The sequence below is a fragment of the Gymnogyps californianus genome, chromosome 17, assembly GCF_018139145.2.
Source record: "Gymnogyps californianus isolate 813 chromosome 17, ASM1813914v2, whole genome shotgun sequence".
NCBI classification, from domain to species: Eukaryota; Metazoa; Chordata; class Aves; order Accipitriformes; family Cathartidae; genus Gymnogyps; species Gymnogyps californianus.
In genome coordinates this window covers 371,850-391,720 of record NC_059487.1, presented here as the reverse complement: position 1 = coordinate 391,720, position 19,871 = coordinate 371,850, and the positions used below count along the sequence as shown (strand labels likewise).

The following is a 19,871-nucleotide window of genomic DNA, read 5'->3' as shown; positions in this document are numbered from 1 at the left end:
GGTTACATCTCCCACAGCCGGTGCTGCCGTCATCCTTGTGACTCATCACCAAATCCCTCTAGCTGTCACGTGACAGAAGCAGTTTTCCATTTTCCAGCAATTTAACCATTTCCAGCTCTAGCAGCACGGCTGTACCTGTAGCTGTTCTGTGCTGTTCCCTGACTGCTTCCTGCACCCACGTGCTGCCAGGCTGGCTGGAAGAAGGTGCCTGAGCTGCTGTAGTTTGCCCTTGGTTGTAGGACTTGCCCAAGTCCTTCAGGGTTCCCTCGCTCTCTGTGAGGACCTCAGCCCCGTACTACCTGGAACTCAGAAACAGGGCCAGCTTCAACCCACCTGTTCTTGCAAGAGAGAGAAATTTGATCGTTGATGTGAATTAGCCACAGAGTAACTCCCCTACACTTGGGAATGCACGAAAGCAATGGAGCGGTTCCACATCAACATATCGGGAGTGTGAGCTGCCCAAGTACCAACGGGAGAAATGTGTGCGCTGTACTGGCGCCTGTGAGACAGGAACTTTAATGTAGTACAAAGGATTATTAATTCTCATTGTCATAGGAGTAAGAGATGGGAGAAAAGTAGAAATTTGGTAAAAAGCATGTTTACAATCAGCAGAGCAAGGAGGATGGTACTTCACCGTTTCATGAAGAGCTCTCACTTCCAGGTATCTAAAGATTTTATTATGGTACAGAGGAAGAATGGCTGGACGGGGGCACTCCGGGATAAAGCCCAAGCTCCAGGTTAGCAGCGGATTCCCATACCAATAGCCATGAATGTCCCAAATGTCCCACCACTTTGCATCATCGTTTTGCCAACTCCACCCATCAGCTCTCGTCCTCTCATGCCAATCCTGAGATAAAGAAAAACACAGGAATTATATAAAAGCTGAAGCCTGACAGGTAACAGACATGCAGCAGAAAACATCTGATACAACCAGCTAATGGTTGCCTGAGCACCCAAGTCGAATGCCTCCTCTTCAATGTAAATTTAAAATGGTGCCTCCTGCCTCCGCAAGGAGACCGGCTGCGGTGCCCCGTGCCTGAGCTACTGCAAAAAACCAAATGGAGCTGTTCTCTTTGGGGCACTTGAGTGACCTTTACCAATGGCCCACGTGTATTTTTTCCCTGCAGCGGTACCAGCTGATGCTGTACCCTCCTGTCACGCTGCTAGCAGGAACAGCTTCACCTGCTAGTGCCCCAAATACCCTTAACTTGGGGAAAAAAAAAATTGAGCTGTCCAAGTATTTGACTTGCCAGAGAATAAAAAGGGTCTGAGCTGTTGTATTGCCACCCTGCCTGGCTGCAGTGGCAGTATTTTTAATACCACCAACTTAAAACCATGTTGTAAACTAACTTGCTATTTATCATTGACACCGTATTTTTAATATGAGAGAAACCTGGAAGGCCTAGAAATGCCCAGAGGCATTTCTGTTCTCCACTTCCCATTTACCTGAGATCAGACCGAAACAAAAAGGATTGTTCCTTCTCAGGAAGCTCTTGTAATGTTTGGCTTTTCAGCACCGCAGTGACTGTAGGGTCTAAGGAATTTCATGCACTTGATTTTTAAAACATGGAGATTTTCCCTCAAAAATGGTACAGCAGAAGTAACGTTGCTGTGTTATTCAAGTACAACAAACCACTGTCGCTGCTTCTTCTCAATACCCTAAATCTGTATTTTCTGCTAGCGTTGTACCCTTACAAACACTCTCCAGGATCTGAGAGAGATCAGAAAACTTTTCAAAATCAGATTAGACTTTGTGCTTTTTCCTCCTTTTAGGTTCACTACCAAATCATCGCCCGTGTTTGATCACAGATTAAAAAACCTCAAGCAGAAAGAGCTCTGCAAAATATGAAAGAGCTTATTTCAGTAATTCCTCTGCACAGATGATGTGTGCCAAAACCAGTCAGTGAGCAGCGCAAGAGCTAACTTGGAGCAGCGAGCATCGTTTGTTTCCGTGCTGGCACGCCGGGGAGCACCAGGGGAAGGTGGAATATTGTCCCTCTCTGATTCACAATGGCATCGTGCCAGTGCCAGCCACAGCTCTGCCCATGCTCTTGCAATTAAGACTCGGGGTCAGTACGGTAATTGCCTCCGTGCAAGGGGATGGGACACCCAAAGCAACCACGAGGCAGACACCCGAGAGCTTGCAGAGTACCTCAGGAAGCTTTAGAGCGAGGAGAGGGCTGCACGTGTATCTGCACAGATAATTCATCAAGCTGATCTTCCACAGCCTCAGCTTCCCAATGCAACCTCCCTTACGAGCGGCAGGAAAAGGTCTGCAAAACTGCGACCTCCTTGTACACAACTGACCCAGAGGTGATGCCTCGCCATTGCCAGACGTTCCCATTTGAGGCCGGGGCTGACAGCAGGCTCTCGAACTGTGGCTAATTTGGAGCCACTGGCAAAGTTTCACCTCCGTGACAACACAGGACCGGACCCACACCTCCCTGCCCAACCCCAGAGCGGGAGTGTTCCTCTCTGGCTGTCGCTCTGTCACGACCTGTCCACAGAAGCCATTTCCTCGGCGTACCTGAGGCAGGAAAACGTGCCGAACAGCGCTCCTGCTGCCATGCCCACTGCAAAGCCCATCATGAAACCCATCTTTACTCTGTCAAAGCAGCTAGGCTGCGATTGCCCGTATGGGCCCACGGTCACAGGCATCTAGAAAAGAAAGCACAAAACCCCACATGGATTTACTGCTTTGTCTAATATGCTTCTATAACCAAACGGGGCTGGAGCGCAGGCCCGCACGTTTCAGAGCCTCTCCTAAGTGTAGTGCTGGAGGCTTTGCAGGCTTTCAGACTTGTCTCCTCGCCTGTCAAGTAGGAAAAGACAGGGAGGGAATGCCAGTGCCTGGATGACGGCCCCGTTTCGCCCTCAGCACGCCTCTGTGAGCGCCGCTCTGGCTCCGAGAGCTGTTTCAGGACCTCACTCTCTGCTCTTCAGCTCCCAACGAGCCGCGCACGGCCTCACCTGGCAAAGCCTCCGCTGCCGCGCCCGTCCTCCCGAGCTGCCACCGGCCTGGGAGGCAGGGGAGCGGGGCAGCGAATCTGCCCGCCAGGAGCCCAAGGCCAAGGCGGGGACCCACGCCGCAGACCGCCCCAGCGGTTCCCCCGGGAGGGGCGACCGCCGCCGCCTCCCGCCCGGCGCAAGGCCTCGCACCCGGCGCACCAGGGCCCTCGGCGCCCGCTTCACCTCACGGGTGCTTCTGCCGCGCCCCGCCCCTCCCCCGGGAGACCCAGGCCTCCGCCGCTGAACCCCCGGGCCCGCTGGGGAGGGGTGAGGCCCGGCGCCCCGCCCGTACCTCGCTCCCCCCGGCCGCGCCGCGCCCTCCGCCGCTGCCCGCTCCGGCCTCCACTTCCGGCGCGTGCCGTGACGTCGCCGGAAGGGGCGGGCAGCCGCCTCGCCCCGTCCAGCCCAGCGCCGCGGCCATGCTGCTGTGGCGGCGCCTGGCGGCCCTGCGGGCGGCACCCGCCCCCCGGCGGCTCTCGGCGGCCGCGCCGCGACCGGGACCGGGACGGGGGACCGGGACCGGGACCGGGACCGGGTAAGGCCGCGGTGGGGGCAGAGCAGCTGCCCGGGCGGGGGGCGGCGGCGGAGCCCGAGGCGCGGCCGGCCCCGGCCGGCGGAGCGCCGTCCCGCCGCTCCCGCGGGCGCCTGACGGCGGCTCGTCCTCTACCCCCTCCCTCCCTCCCTTCAGGGCGAAGCGGCGATGGAGGCGGCGCCCTGCGGCCGCTCTACATGGACGTCCAGGCCACCACCCCGCTGGTAAGGGCCGGGCCTCCCGGGGGCCGCGGTCTGTCCCCGGCCTCTCGCGTTCTCGGGTCGCGGCGTCGCGGCCTCCTGGCTGCCCGTCCTCCTGCAGCCGCTGCCTCGCCCCCCGGTTTCCCCCCAAAGAAGAGGAAGCGCAGGGGGAAGGAGAGAAATAAACTTTGTTCCTGTCTCTTTCTTCTGGAGCGCTCGCGTGTTTCCCGAGGTTAAGGCTCTCCCTGCACTCCTGGGGATGGCTGTGGGTAAAGCAGCGTCCTTTAAAGTTAGCTGTAAGGCCAGACGCTCGTATCTGGGGCACAGGGGAAGTCCAGGTCATCCTCCAAAAGGCCTTTTACCTTCGCCGTGACAGTCTCATCGCTGTCGGCTCTCCTGCCGCTCCCCAGGGTGTGCAGAGGCTCGGTGCCTCCCGTCGTGTTCTGCGGGTGCGGTGCAGGACGGGAGCAGTGGCAGAGCCGTGTTAGTGCTCACACTGACATCTGCGGGGATGGGTATTTCTTTGAGGGGCAGCAAGAAATTAATTTAAACAAAATACTTACCTGTGTAATTTTTCCTGACTTTTTAAGACCTTGTATTTCTTCTACTCAGAAGAAAGGCTAAGCTGGACAGGGCTTTGAGCAACCTGGTGTAGTGGAAGGTGTCCCTGCCCACGGCAGGGGGGTTGGAACCAGATGATCTTTAAGGTCCCTTCCAACCCAAACCATTCTGTGATTCTATATGTTCAGAAAACCCCATTCTTCTGTGATCATCTTGATGCAGATCAAGGTTACGTGCAAGGGCACAGAACGTAATTGCCGGATACTCGGATTTGCCGGAGGCTATGTTGTATACACCGTGCAATAACCTCAAGTTTTGGAGATCTGTCCTGAGCTAAACCTAGACACTGCAGCAGAAGTGCTGCTAATCCTGGGGCAGAGGGAGAGGGGGTGTGCGTAGAGGGGACAGAGATGCTTTTCGTTCTCCGTTTCTAAGGCTGAGTGGTTTGTGTCCTGCAGGATCCCAGAGTCCTGGACAGCATGCTCCCGTACCTGACGGCCTACTACGGCAACCCCCACTCCAGGACCCACGCCTACGGCTGGGAGAGCGAGGCCGCCATGGAGAAGGCGAGGCGGGTGAGTCTGCGGCTCTCCGCAGCTGTAGTGGTTTTCCTGCTGGCGAGGAAATTCAGTGTCGAAAGAAAATCAAAAGCAGTGATAAAACTGTTGTAGTTAGTTCTCTGCAGGCTGGATTTAGCAGCTTCCTCTTTGCTTAGCTATACTTTAGCAGATTTATTGCAAGAAAAAATAATGAGACTAGAGCAACTGAAATGGCAGAAGCCAATACTTTAGGCAGAGGTGCATCAGGATTTTTGGTTTCCTGAGGTCACGAGTGTGCTGCTGCAGTAATTGGGCTAACCTCATATTTTATCATTCTCCTAATCTTAGGTATGGGTCTTTGTCATTTTTTTTGGAAGTAATATGTACTGTGTTTTTTTCTGCTTAACTTTTATGTTCTTTTATGACAGGCTAATGCTTAATACCACTGCTGCTAATGACTATGAATTCCTTATGCATTTTGTATTAATGCAGGTATTTAGACTATTGTACCTGTAGCATAACTTTGTTAGATACTAGCTGTAATCCTTTCGAGGCTCAAGGGGGTATTCTTGAAAACGTTTTGCATGTGTTTTGCTATGGCAAAGTCATTGTATTTTATCTTAACAAATCAAATTTGTATTTCTTTTTAAATAGCAAGTTGCGGATTTAATAGGAGCTGATTCGAGGGAAATTATATTTACCAGTGGTGCAACAGAATCGAACAATATGGCAATTAAGGTAAAAGGTTTATACTGATAGTTATTTATTATGCTAAAATTATGCTCTTAAGAACTGTATGCATCTTTCAACAGTTTAAATGTTAATATGTTGGCCTAGTTAGCAAATATTTGCATTCCTGGATTTACTCCTTGTGGTATTCTGCTACATACATGGAGGAAATACTGGGATGTTTTGGCGCCCAGGGCATGGTTTTGAGGACAGAGTATAATACTCAATGTTTATCTTACATGCACCAAATACAATACGTTCTGCTTACGTAATTAAAATCTTTATCATGAAATATAGTGGAGATGCTGATTACAAACTTTTTTCTGACTAAGACTAGGTAGTGTTTTAACCTTTAGTATGTGGTTGTTCAGACTTCTCATTGTATATGACACCATTGCAAATGTTTTTTAAAAAAGTATTTCTGTTAATAGTGGCTAGAAGATCAGTTAACATTTTCCCAGGCTCTTTGAAAAGTGAGATGCTTTGAAAAATGAGTGCTGATGGAAATATGTAGTGTGACTTACATGTCCGTACCTTTCAGATTCATGACTTTGGGGCAAACAGGGAGGATCCAAATGAATTATGTCTAAATACTAATTTCTTGTTTCTGATCATTTTGTGTAAAGCTTGCTTTTTTCAGTAGTCTAACGGCAAATTTCTTGTTCATGGATTGTGCCTGACAGGGTGTTGCAAGGTTCTATAAATCCAGAAAAAAGCATATCATTACTACGCAAACAGAGCATAAGTGTGTGTTGGATTCTTGCCGTTCCTTGGAGACAGAAGGTTTTCGGATCACCTATCTACCTGTTAAAAAAAATGGGCTCATAGATTTGAAGGTAGGTTGTTTACGGACAGAAAGAAAGTGAAAATAGAAGAGTTTTTTGCTTCAAATTGGTGCTCAAGAGGACCTTGTGTCACAAGGAGGACCCCTAATATCACAGGGCAGAGTGAGAATCACAGTCAAATCTCCATCACAGCTGGAGAAGGATTTTCTGTTCTGTCTGATGCTCTAGACTTTTTCTCAGCCAGAACATCCGTCTCATCCCACCGTTCGCCTGCTGTCATTCATACCCATGCAGGTGGAGCTGTTGCGTACCCTACAGAGAGCCCAGTACATGACTAGGATGGAGCTGGCTTTGATACAGGAGTTAGTGGTGACATTTCATGACCTCAGCTACTCAAGGCATCGGACACAGCGATTACAATACTCCCTTCCGATTGCTGTCCATGAACTGACCCTTCTGGGTGTACTGGCCGCAGTCCTGGGATTTAGAAGTTGTATACACATATTTCATCATTTGTGTCCTGTAATACAGGACAGCATCAGTTTTGTTTCTAGCCCCGTCATCTGGCTTGGAGAGATGTTGTGTGTACGTGGTGGGGTAGAGGGATCAGGCCTGCAGGCGCAGAACTGTTAGTCATGTTCTCCAAGAACTTTGCTGGCAGACTCCTTCTTTGCATGATGCTTTCTTGTATATAGTGCAGTTCCTTTATGGCCAGCCTCACTTTGTCTAGATCTGGCTTAAGCTGTTTTGTGGGTCGTTAATTCATTAAAGAAAATAGTTCAGAGGAATGTATGAGCCATAGCAAAAGCCTGTTCTGACTTGGTTTAATCAAGTCAGGTGGCACGGTGCATACCAGGGTTAGGCTATGCAGAAAGGTAATTGATTATGCTCCTCCTCCGACAGGAATTCCATGTTCACATGGATTAGTGCTCTCACTGGGACTGTTTGTCAGAACCCAAGGGGTTTGTTGGTAATGCACTCGTTAGGGGGCTGGTGGTGAAGATTTGCTACAAATTGAAGGTGTGCACAGGAATCTTGCTTCTGCTGTTAGTCACAACTTCTGTCTGTTTGAATATTTCACCAGGAGTTGGAGGCTGCGTTCCAGCCAGATACAAGTTTGGTTTCTGTAATGACTGTGAATAATGAAATAGGAGTAAAGCAGCCAATTCGTGACATTGGTAAGTACACCATGGCTTCCAGAGGCCAGCTGATGTCACTTCTGCTTCATTTTACTTAATATTTTCATAGCCAAGTGCTACTGATGCAAAAGATTAAGTGTAGTATAGTTAAGGAATAAATAATAATGCTGTCCCAAATGAAAAATTATTTTAAAAGGGAAATGAGGACAAAATTCAGTACTTTTACAGTGAATATTGCAGCAATTATAGCCTTGTAGTACAGATCAGCTGCAGTGTTTCTAGTTTCATTCTGAATTGTATGATGGATGAAAAAATTGCACAAAATAACTGGCCAAATTGAGTTTACATACTCTAACAGTTTATTGAGCACTTGTAGTGTTTAAGAGGAGAAATGTGCAGAATTTGGGGCAGCAGGGGATGGTGAGCACCACACTTAGACACCCCTTCCCCCCAATGTTGCCATGTACAGTCATGAACAATTGGTTTGGAGGTCAAAAGGCCACTGAAGAGCCAGGTTTCTGGAACAGGAGGCAGGGAGAGAGTGAGCCAGGCTCTGAGCAGGCAGATGGAGTGACAGGGACCTCAAAGCAGTCTGGCCAAGCAGGTGAAGGGAGAGCTGGAGAACCAGGGTCGTTGGAGCAGGCAGGGTGAGCGGGTGGCCCACATACGCAGCTCCCTGGATCCCACGGTGATTCCTTGATAATGTTTCCCATGACAGTGACGGAACACCCTGCCCCCTTCATATTCAAGATGTCCTTTCATAAGATGTTTGAGTTTTTAGACAGATTGTAGGCTTTGGCCTCTGTCCTGGAGTTTATACTGCACAGTTCTGGAGGGTATTGTTTTCCCAGGCTGTGGATTCTTGTCCTGTTGTGCAGCTGGTTTTCCTCTTGCTTAGCTGCTGCATTTTTTTTTTTTTTTAATTATGCTCGAAGCAGCGTTTTCCCCAAGGCTTGCCAAGATTATATTTCTTCATTGACAAGTAATTGACTATCAGTGAGTTGCTTATAGGCCTGAGGGCTCTTTTCTTCCTGTGCTTATATTGTCAAGGCCATTACTGTTGTCTGACGCTTAAATGCCAGAGATACCTGGTACCAAGCTCTGGTTCCCACAGTAAGTTCTCATAACACCTTGATAACAGGTCTAATAGGCCAGGACCGGGGCCTTGCAGAGTTAACGTAAGGCCCTGTTAGCCTGAGGCCTGTGGCCTGATACTAGCAGTAGCAATGCTGTTCCTGCTGGCCCATGGGAGGACAGCTGCTCCTGTGAAAGATAATGCTGAACTTGTGCAAAGGAGAGGTCTGGGATGCAACTGTGCTAGGTACGGATTCTGTGGAAGATGAGTTGTGAGTTTTCTGATGACAAAAACAAATAATATTTAAGTTCACTGCCCGTGAACGTTACGTTATTTTGTTCCTTAGTGTATTTTAACTCTGGATGCAAAAACATTGATTACAGGCTGAGTGACTTTAGGTGGGAGTAATCGGCGTGTGTGAGGACTAGTGACAATTCTGAGAACATTTTTGAAGCTGAGTATTGCAGTACTTGGAAAATAGAGGAAATGGCATAAAAATACTTGACAAGTATAAAATTGAAAGTAAAGGTGGCTTGTACTGGACTAGTGTTGAGGAGAAGAAAGAGAATCAAGAAAAAAAATTTTAATTTTGTCCAGCTGTGGAGTCATCCCTGCGGGGAAACTTGGATGTCCCATGCAGCCATTTTTACTTAAACTTGGTAGGTGTGGGTTTGGAAACAATCTAGCTTCTTAACAGCAGATGACTTTTTAACTTCTCAACTGAAGAAATTCACCGTAGACTTACCTGCTGACCTGCCTAAACCTGTGCCCAGCTAGGCATCAGCTAGAATAGCTCCTACACAGCTTTAGACACTTTACTGTAAAAGAAACATGACAACACCCATTTCTTCTTTTGTCACCCCAGGACTGTTCCCTGCTATAAACTGATGCTTTAGATTCATTGTTGGAATCATTGGAATCATGACGATTAGATGAGATAATGTGAGGGTTTTTTGCTTTTGTGTTTTTATTGCAGGTGAGATTTGCCGCGCGCATAAGGTATTCTTCCACACAGATGCTGCACAAGCAATTGGTAAAATTCCTATGGATGTCAACGACATGAAAATTGATCTAATGAGCATCAGTGGCCATAAAATTTATGGGCCCAAAGGTACTTACTGAAGTGCTTTTCTAGAGAATTGTTGTTTCCATGCCTACCTTAAGGTAACTATACAAGGTATGAAGTCAAAACTGTCTGTCATAGTGGCTGTTACTTAAACTGTAGAAAACTATTCTAAGACTGGTATTGGACTGACTTTGGAGTAGTTCAGGCACTGCTGCCAGACTTAGAGCTGCCTTAAGTGGATCTTCAGTGCTGATGGGTTGTGAGGTGGCTTCACCGAAGGAAGAAACAGTATCTTAGAATGGTGGCAGCATTAGGAGGAGTGGGTTTTCAGGAGTCATCTACTTGGTGTGAAGCAGCATTGATGCTGAAACGGTTGAAATGAAATCACTGCGTTATAGGGCAAAGTATAGACCTAGGTGTAACTTGCAATGAGGAGATCAAAAGGTAACTGGAAAGTTTAAATTCTTAGTGATTTTGGTTGTCTTCTACTTCCAATGGCTTCTTCCCTCCCCCCACAACCCCATTTGTGCATCTTCTTTGCAGAATGGGGTTTGAAATCCGGCTATGGATTTTCTAGTTGACTCCCAAATAGTAAAAGTTCAGCTATTATCACTGTCATCGTCCATTTAGTTTGTAACACTGGATGTAGAAAGACAGAAATCACGTTTGCTGTATTCTATGTGCTATTCAGAAACAAAACGCAAAATTATTATGTTTTCAATATGTCGTCTTTTTCTGTACGAGCTCTCCTGAGAGCTGAAGACGTATCTCTGGACGAGGACTTAGTTTTCAACCAATAACTTTGGGCAGGTGACAGACATAAATTTTCACAACTTATTACGACCAGAAGTTGCAACCATTCTTCCTGTGGTGACAGTCACCCGTTAGGTATGCCAAGGCACATGAAGACATGGAAATCAAGTTTCTAGGTGAGGAGACTAGAGAGTGAAATTGGCTGGCTGTCAAAACTGGCTCATCTAATCTGCCTGTTGGAAATTGGTGCCACTGATGTGTCTCCCTAATGAGAAGAAAGGGAGGGGACTCCTGGGACTGGTGCTGGCCTGGTAATCCAGGGAAAGGAGTTCTTCTAGAGCTTTCAGTTGGAAGTCAGTATGGCAACATCAATGAATGAAAACTTCAGTGCAAAGGGATGAACTTCAGCTGTGCACAGGAATTGTGAGAAGTAAGGGAAGGACTGAGTCCTTGGGTGGCTGAAGCCCACTGGGAGAAACCGAGCTTCTCCCATGGCTGAAGCTCTGGGAGCCTGAATGAAGAGGAACATGAACGGTGGGAGCAAACACCATTTCCTAGAAAATATTGTGCTTCTGTATGTGTTCACTACATTTTTCTCCAGTGAGGTGTCCAAATAAGTGTTTGCTGTGGAAATAAGGAATGTTTCCAAACCTTGGAGTCCCTTTTCATCATTTCAGAACTGTGGGTGTATACTAAAACAGCTTTCCTTGTTTTCAAGGGGTTGGTGCTATCTATGTTCGCCGTCGACCGCGCGTCAGGCTAGAACCCCTGCAAAGTGGGGGAGGCCAGGAGAGAGGACTGCGGTCTGGGACTGTGCCCACTCCCTTAGCAGTGGGCCTGGGGGCAGCGTGTGAAGTGGCACAGCAAGAGATGGAGGTATGTGGGAGAAGGTATTTGTCCTGGATTCCAGAAAATAATGCAACAGGGCCAGTTAGGTCTTAGATTCCTTGGGTCTTTTTGTGTCCATGTGCCTGAATTAAATTTGATTCTCGTGTTGTAACGTTAAGTAAATGTTTTGAGTTTTTCAAGGATGTTTCTGGGTAATTGGAAGTTGATTTTCAGCTTTCTTAAGTTTCTTTTTTCTTGAAGTGTTTTGAATCATGGTTTTCTACAACAGGTTTACAGTTGACAGTTTTAGTGAAATACGACTTTAAGTGCTTGTACTCATCTCTCCATTCTGCACATATGTATTAGCAGCATCTCTGAAGTGGAATAAATCATGCTTATGTAATGTATATTGAAAAAAATAAGACTTCCGAGTCCATTATCATACCTATGAAATGTATATAAGTTGAAGTTTGCTGCAGCTTTGCAACTAATGTCGTGGTTTAACCCCAGTCAGCAACTAAGCACCATGCAGCCGCTTCCCCCTCCCCCCTCCCAGTGGGGTGAGGAGGAGGAAAGGAAAAAAAGTAAAACCTGTGGGTTGAGATAAGAACAGTTTAATAACTAAAGTAAAATATATTACTAACAATAGTAATAAGGAAATATAATAATAATAGTAGTAATGAAAAAGAATATAACAAAAAAAGGAGGGAGGGGAGGAAGGAAAAAAAACCAGTGATGCACAATGCAATTGCTCACAACCTGCTGACCGACGCCAGAGCCGCGATCCATGCCTCCCGGCCAACTCCCCCCAGTTTATATACTGGGCATGACGTTCCATGGTATGGAATATCCCTTTGGCTAGTTGGGGTCAGCTGCCCTGGCCATGCTCCCTCCCAGCTCCTTGCACACCTGCTTGCTGGCAGAGCACGGGAGACTGAAAAGTCCTTGGCTTAAGATAAGCGCTACTTAGCAACAACTAAAACATCAGAGTGTTATCAACATCATTCTCACACTCAATCCAAAACACAGCGCTGTACCGGCTACTAAGAAGAGAGTTAACTCTGTCCCAGCCGAAACCAGGACACTAAGAATTTTTTTTTTTTTTTTCCTAGCTTGGACAGTAAAGATTATTTGCTAGGTCTGGTGCCTAAGCCTCTGTGTGCTGCTGTATCTGTTTGTGGGCACCAATGCATTCCTTACAGCTGGAATGTAAAAATCCTTTAATATAGTGCCAATGGGATGCATAAGCCAGATATGTGTACGCATAGGGTCAGGCTTCTTCCTGGGAGACAGGCAGAGATCTGCCGTCTGAGCTGGGTGGCTACGGAAGCCTTGTTAGAGGCTGGAGAGCCTGCAGAGCCTGAATTCTGCACGAGCCTCAGATTGGAATTCTCTTCCTTGCCTGGCAGAATTTTGGCATTTCTAAACCAAGTAATATTTGAGATAGCCTTGTTTTCTTCTAAAGCTTTTTCAAGCATGTAAACAAGCATGAATTGCATGTGTGCGTCTGGCTGTTTCTGTGCACCAGAGCTGATAGCATACCTTACTGCTTTTTTAGTGTAAGTGACCTCATTTTTCAGTCTGGAACGAGACGCTGCTCGTGGGCAGTTCTCATTGCATAGGTTACCTGTTGTAAAAGCTGAGTTCACAGTAATTTGCGAGTCCATGTCTTCATGTAGTACAGTCTGAGAGCTCCCAGGGAAATAAGGGGCACTTACCATAATAGATGCCTTTCCTTGTGTTGCAAAATGCGTCATCTTATGCATTACCTAACTTGTCTTTAAGCACAAAGAACTCGGTGCTTTTATGAAAGCCAATTTGGCAGCTTGTATATGTAGATCTTTCTGAATGGTTTGGAATATTTTTGAAGGCTGAGCTAGCTACGACCCAACTGGTAATTCTCTTTTAAAACAGCCTCTAGAGTAGGCAAAGTTTGACAGTTTCTTTTTATGTTTCAGATGTGTTCTTTCCCTAGTCTAACCAAACCCAGCTACTTCAGTCTGCTCATGGCAGGTGACACAAAGCAGTTTGAGTGAGGTCAAACTGTACACTGTTCATTATTTTGGTCTCTTTTCTGGTTTCTTTGCTAGTATGACCATAAGCGAATCTCACAACTGGCAGAACGACTGGTTACAAAAATAATGAGTGAAGTTCCTGATGTGGTTATGAATGGAGACAGAGAGCATCGCTATCCAGGTAACGTTAGCAAAATCGTGAGCCCATTAGAACTGTCTAGCTCCTCGGTGTTAATGGCCATGAGTGAATAATGCACTTTAGCTACACATTGTGCAAGTACTGCCATGTGGGGTAGGATTTGCCCTAGATTTCAGTTGATGGAAGTTTTTTTTTCTATTTCATTTATTTGTATGTAGGATGCATCAATTTATCTTTTGCATATGTGGAAGGGGAGAGTCTTCTGATGGCTCTGAAAGATGTGGCTCTGTCTTCAGGAAGGTAAGTGGAATGTGTGGGAAGGATAGCAGTACATCTTGGAGAGAAAATAACATCTGCTAATGGAGGTACAAACTAAGGAGTGGTCTCCTCTGTGCCCCATATTTGCGTATTCAGTTAATGAGTCAGCCTGGCATTGATTGCATTCTAAGATGGTGTTTCTCTGAAGGCATGTTTCAAATGAAGGTCAAATTTACTCATCCTTGAAAGCAAAAACCACCCCCCAAAACCCCCAAACAAAACCAGAAAAACCAACTTAGAAATTCCTACCTGCCAGCCTTGCAGGCTGGTTACCTGTGATCTGAGTAGCCTTGACTTGTAACTGCCGGTGACACTTTCATTCTAAGGGCCACCAGTATTTGAGCAGCTTCTGTCCTTCAGCAGGATTTCACGCAAGTGGCAGATCGTAACTAGAATCTAGCAAGGCTGGACAAATATCTGAATTAAATTAGCCCACAGTGCCTGTGCGTAATGCAAAAGCAGAAAGAAAATTGAATACACTTTTATGGAGCTCTGTTGACTTTATAGCAGCGACAAGCAACGTTTCTGTTACTAAGACAAACTTGATGCTTGTGATGAAGTTAATGGAGTGTAAAGATGCCCTTCTTTCCTCGCCTTTGAGAACAAAGCGGTCAGCATATCTTAATTAGAAATATGTTGGCACTATGAACAGGAAGAACAAGCCTCCACATGACTGCCTCTGAAGCCGAACACTTCTGTAATTTGTAAATCTCTTCTGAGGCTCTGCTTTGTGCACCAGAGAGCTGTAAACAGCTCTCTGGTTTGTGCTGCATGTTGCTACCTGTAAAAATTGAGTAACAACATGTAAGCAGTTTTGCCTACTGCTTCAAGATGGAAGTTCTCTCTACTGATGACTATAACTAGATCATCTTGCTCTGGATTCCTCTGTGCACTGTGTTTCATTTATTTGTTCTGCTGCCAAACAGCAGCTTGTGAAGTCTTTTTTTCTTTTTTAATATTCCTGTTGCCTTCTCTGGCTAGTTCTGTCTTGGCTCCTTTGTCTTTTTTTCACAGCCTTCACTTCAGCTACCTCTTAGTCTGCATTCCCGCTTCTGTTTGGCATTGTGTTTATTCTTACTGCGTTATCTGTGTTCTCTCTTGCCTCATGCTCCTAGTTTATTACCCTCTGTCATGGTTTAACCCCAGCCAGCAACCAAGCCCCACACAGCCACTCACTCACTCCCCCCCGGTGGGATGGGGGAGAGAATTGGAAGGGTAAAAGTGAGAAAACTCGTGGATTGAGATAAAGACAGTTTAACAGGTAAAGCAAAAGCCACCCATGCAAGGAAAGCAAAACGAGGAATTCACTCACCACTTCCCATTGGCAGGCAGGTGTTCAGCCGTCTCCAGGAAAGCAGGGCTCCATCATGCGTAATGGTGACTTGGGAAGACAAACGCCATCACTCCAAATGTCCCCCCCTTCCTCCTCCTTCCCCCAGCTTTATATACTGAGCATGACATCCTATGGTATGGAATATCCCTTGGGTCAGCTGGGGTCAGCTGTCCCAGCTGTGTCCCCTCCCAACTTCTTGTGCATCCCCAGCCTGCTCGCTGGTGGGGTGGGGTGAGGAGCAGAAAAGGCCTTGGCTCTGTGTAAGCACTGCTCAGCAATAACTAAAACATCCCTGTGTTATCAACACTGTTTCCAGCACAAATCCAAAACACAGCCCCATACCAGCTACCGTGAAGAAAGTTAGCTCTATCCCAGCCAAAACCAGCACACCCTCATTCCCCTCTAATGGCTGCCCCTTCCATTCTTTTTCTTCAGCAGCAGAAGTACCACTCTTCTTGCTTGTATTTGCTGGTGGTTTCTAAGAGGCTGGGGAAGCTGATATAGGTTGTTGTAAAGAGTCATAGTAATATTAAATGTCTGTTCTTTGTTGGAGGAGATTAGTGAAGTGTTACTTCAGTGTAGCATCTGCACATGAACAAAAGTTTAAAATTTGCCTGCCCTCCCTTTCCCCAGTGCTTGCACATCAGCTTCTCTGGAGCCTTCCTACGTTTTGCGGGCAATCGGAACAGATGAAGACTTGGCTCACTCATCTATAAGGTGTGTGGAGTGGTCTTCCCTAATGCTTCCACATGTTTTTCTTTTCTGCTAAAAGTAGGTGGTGGATTTGTTCCACCCTTCCATATGCACGTTATTCTAGTCCTTAATGGTTTTCTTTTGGTTTAGATTTGGCATTGGTCGTTTCACTACAGAAGAAGAAGTGGATTATACAGTGCAGAAGTGCATACAGCATGTTAAGAGGCTGAGGGAAATGAGGTGAGCCATCTTCTCATTGAATGTAAAGACTTCTTAGGTATGAGAATAATTTGAAGAGTTGGATTTAGTTGGAAGTAATTGTTTGCTTCAAAAATCTGGTGGTGTCTCTGTATATAAGCAAGCAGTGTTGCCAGAGTGGGTAGTGGGCCTGATTTTAACAGTAGTGACAAATTTTTAAGGAAACAAACCTGATAACAAACCTTCTCCCAGATCCTGCCTTTGTCGGGGAAAGAATACAAATAGGGCAAGCACGTAGGGCAGTACCTGGAAGTTTCTAAGCCAGAGATGGTATTACTGAGTTTATGTATCGATAAGTTTTATTTTGATGAAGACTCCTGACCCGTCTGGACAGTGTCAAATGCAAGGGCTCAGTCTCTAAGAGACACGAGTACTTTATGCCCAAAGTGGGAGCAGGAAATGAGGTGGAGCACCTGCCCTCCCACCTCATGTCCTCAGCCCAAAACACAAAGTTGAGGACTGATCGTCTGAAGCTCAGTGACCTCCAGAAGGGGACGGTAGGTAGACAGGTATCTCTTAATTTCTTGTGTTGTTGATGAAATTGTCTGTTTGGTTATTGTTGTTGATGTTGTCCTGTGCATTTTAGATAGCCCTCGTTTTTGTCCTTTCTTTACAGCCCCCTCTGGGAAATGGTGCAGGATGGAATTGACCTCAAAAGCATTAAATGGACTCAGCACTGAGAAAACATCGCTATCCATGGACTAGATGTGGATGTGGATTAAAATGCATTTTCTGTACATTCCTGAACAAATTATGCAGCACTTCTGGTTTTTGACACTTGCAATTTGACTGGAAAACTACCCTTTCTGATTGCAAAGTCTAAGAAGCCAAAAATGAAGCTAGTCTTTATCCTGGAGAAAGGCAGGATGATATAACCACCCATTGCATTTGTATTGACACACAGAAATTTATGCTAAAACATTATTTATTTGGAAATGTATTTTCTATTAAGAAAATGAAATCAGTGTGTTACTCCTGGGCCAGTGGAATCCTGGCGAGAGGTTGTTGCTTCTCAGTGTAAAACATCCTGTGTAGCTGTTCTGTTTGCAGCAGACACCTATTGCCAGGCCTCCCGTTCTTTCTGAGGCGGGCATCCTGCAACAGCAGCCAGTTTTGTGCTGCTCAAATGCGTTGTACCGTGAGAATTCCTCAGATAGGAAGAAGCTTGGCATTTCTAGAGGAAAAGGATGGCTCAGCGTGGCTATGTGCCTTCACAGTTAAGTTGTACGTGCAGTTAAGAACAACTTTTTTTTCCTGAATCTGAGTATTTTGGCTCTTTTTCCTTGGTTTTATCTTTTTTTGGGTGATGCTTCTACAGACCAGTGTGCATTAATCCAAAACATCCTTCTGCGTTACAGAGTTTATGATACCATGATGATGCACTTTGCTGTCCCCTCCATTGCGTTTTTTCCATGCAATTTTTTTCTAAGTAAGGAAAGAAAACCTGAATGCGTGGGGGAGGGGGACAGGCAGAGTACGTCAGCTTCGGTTGCAGTACCAGTTTAGGTGGAACATGAGTGCTGGAGGTGGTGGGGAGAGCAGCTAAAGTGCAATGTCTTAATGCAGTCTGGGTTTTTTGTTGTTTTGGGTTTTTTTTTCCTCCCCTTGTGATGAGTCCTTTGCTGTGACTCAGAGTTTGCCTGTGGGCCGTTGGTTTCTGTCACTTTAGAGAGTCTTGCCCAGTTGAGCCTGGATGTTTTGTCTGAAGATAAGAACAGGCGGCTCTGGAGTTTTCTCTGCGTGACAGGCTGTACTTCTGTCTGACTGGAGGCTTACATGGGAATCCATTCCCTGCAAACGCTGGGGAAAAGTGTCTGTTAAAACGTGTTTGATGAGATTAATTCCTATCAGTGTTTCTCCTTTCTGACCTTTGTTGATCTTTCCAGTAGGAACCTTAATCCCGTATTACGAAGTGCCTTTGTTTCAGCTGCATAAGCAGACGGCTCTCAAATTAGTTTTGTTGATTGATGGATGCTGTATTAGCTGCTGAATTTCATATACCCTATAGACAGTACGTCTTCAGTTCTGGATGGTATCTACCTCGAGGATGAACCATGTAATGTAAAAGCTGAAGCTAAGTCTCACAAGGTGGATTGTGTTACAGAAGCTTGTGCTTTTTTTTGTTACCAAGGACAGATTTGGTTGTTTGTGATGCAAAGCTAATCCTCAGTTGTTCTATTTGAAATTATTAGCTTTAGCAGTTTTAATATTGTAGGGCTGGCACCTTATATTTCATCACAAGATTTTTAAAACTACCATATGCATAAATAGGTTTTAGAGCTGTTGTATGTACTATGTTTTATCCTTGGGCCATATATGTTTTCTGGATTAAGCATGTGATAACACTTTCCCAGCATGTTTTAGAACTGTATGTTTATGAAATTGTTCTTTGTGTTTCATGGATGATAAAAAATTATAGATAAGACTTAAACTTGGCTACTTTCAGTCTTTTTGGATCCACCTTTCTGGCTGAACTATGCAGCACAATCAGTAAGTTGCTAAATTGTAGCCTTTCATTAGAGAACAGAGAAAGATAAACTCCTACATTTTCTGTGAACACTGTTAGAAGCTCTTTCTGTCATCAAGTCGACATTTGACTTTTGATGAGTCATTCTTCTCAAACTCAATGCCTGATTAACTTTTTTTTTTTAAAACTCAAATAGCTTAAACTGTGATTATTTTGAGAAAAGGGAGCCCCAAATCTTGAAGATTCTGACCACCTGTTACGTGCTAAAATTTAAAATATAAATTCTACATGTAAAGGTTTGGGAAACTCATTCACATTGTTAACAAATGTTTGTTTGAAAATGCTTATAGGACAAGATGAGGAAAAATTTATAGTGGAGATAGTTTTCCCCATGACAGAAAGAAGTAATGCCAAGGATGAACGTCTAGTTGTGGACCACTGAATGCAGTTAAAGCGTTTTGTATGGGGAAGTAAATTTCTTTGGGAGGAGAATATTTACAAATGGAACTGCCTGTAACTCAGAGGTGAGGGAGCTGTGGGGTTTTGTGGGGTTTATTTTTTTGGTGATTAATTGGAGCCATCTGCAGGGCATTAAGTTAATAATACAAGGTGAGGATACCAGGAAGGTGAGGATTTAGCGTCACCGTTTTGCAAGTGTCATAAAAACTGAACTGGTGTGACAAATAGGAATAGAAGAAACTTCCAGTAGTGCAAGATGGTTAGGTAATGCACGAGGGGAGCAAAAAATTCTACTTGATGGATTTTTAATGTTTCTAAACGCTGATAGAGCATACCACCTAACTACAAAAATTACTGAATATTTCTTCAGGAAGGATAATACAGAATTAGAGGGTTACCTGTTCTGGACTTGAGACAGAGGAAGAGGGTCAGTTAACAGATTTGTTGACAATGTTACACAGCCAGCCATAAACTTACTGGGGATTTTTAAAAATTATAAAGTAACATAAATGCTATTGCTCCCAATAAAATACCGCCTCTCATCTTCGATCTTATATCTGCCCGATTGATTGGCTTGCTCTTCTGTCTCTGGTGTGACGTCACTCATGGTCCAACTGTTTTCAGTCAAATTGCTTCTTCTAACAACACGTATGCCCCGTGCTTTGAATTGGTAGTTTCCCAAAACTGAGTCCCAAAAAGTTGGCCTAAAAGGTCTCTTCTCCACTAAAGACAGTTTTGGTTAAGTTTCAGGATGGTGAATAAGGTACTGCACTGGAAGAAAGCAAATGCCAGATTTTAAAATTAACAAGCTGAGTGCTTGGGAGAACTGAGCACTCTGGCAGCTGATGTTCCTCCTATCTATCTGAAACAGAGTAATAAAAAAAGGCTGGTACAAGGTGCTCTTATAAGAAGAAAAGCTCATACTAATGAGCAATCAAAGTGGTTTTGTGCTGAGTAGGCGTAGTAAAACCAA

General features: G+C 45.5%; 2 protein-coding genes across 2 annotated transcripts; one reads left to right on the top strand and one right to left on the bottom strand.

Moving 5' to 3' along the window:
- Positions 1 to 483: 483 nt before the first annotated feature.
- ROMO1 (reactive oxygen species modulator 1) lies at positions 484 to 3,348 on the bottom strand. The gene is made up of 3 exons (XM_050907415.1): positions 3,302 to 3,348; positions 2,528 to 2,658; positions 484 to 847 (listed from the first exon to the last, which is right to left on the bottom strand). Exons 2-3 carry the CDS (start codon positions 2,656 to 2,658, stop codon positions 739 to 741), a joined length of 240 nt encoding a protein of 79 aa, XP_050763372.1. The 5' UTR covers positions 3,302 to 3,348; the 3' UTR covers positions 484 to 738.
- An 80-nt stretch (positions 3,349 to 3,428) lies between these two features.
- On the top strand, positions 3,429 to 18,403 carry NFS1 (NFS1 cysteine desulfurase). The gene is made up of 13 exons (XM_050907381.1): positions 3,429 to 3,544; positions 3,705 to 3,765; positions 4,761 to 4,877; positions 5,496 to 5,579; positions 6,254 to 6,406; positions 7,440 to 7,533; positions 9,546 to 9,680; positions 11,107 to 11,264; positions 13,307 to 13,412; positions 13,589 to 13,670; positions 15,655 to 15,738; positions 15,865 to 15,954; positions 16,589 to 18,403. Exons 1-13 carry the CDS (start codon positions 3,429 to 3,431, stop codon positions 16,650 to 16,652), a joined length of 1,344 nt encoding a protein of 447 aa, XP_050763338.1. The 3' UTR covers positions 16,653 to 18,403.
- Positions 18,404 to 19,871: the final 1,468 nt, after the last annotated feature.

Coding starts and splice junctions, on each gene's coding strand:
- ROMO1 (XM_050907415.1), bottom strand. CDS start 2,658: ATGCCTGTGACCGTGGGCCCATACGGGCAATCGCAGCCTAGCTGCTTT. Junction 848..2,527: donor GGCACGTTTTCCTGCCTCAG/GTACGCCGAGGA, acceptor TCTTTATCTCAG/GATTGGCATGAGAGGACGAG.
- NFS1 (XM_050907381.1), top strand. CDS start 3,429: ATGCTGCTGTGGCGGCGCCTGGCGGCCCTGCGGGCGGCACCCGCCCCC. Junction 13,671..15,654: donor GTGGCTCTGTCTTCAGGAAG/GTAAGTGGAATG, acceptor CCCTTTCCCCAG/TGCTTGCACATCAGCTTCTC. Junction 15,739..15,864: donor TTGGCTCACTCATCTATAAG/GTGTGTGGAGTG, acceptor CTTTTGGTTTAG/ATTTGGCATTGGTCGTTTCA.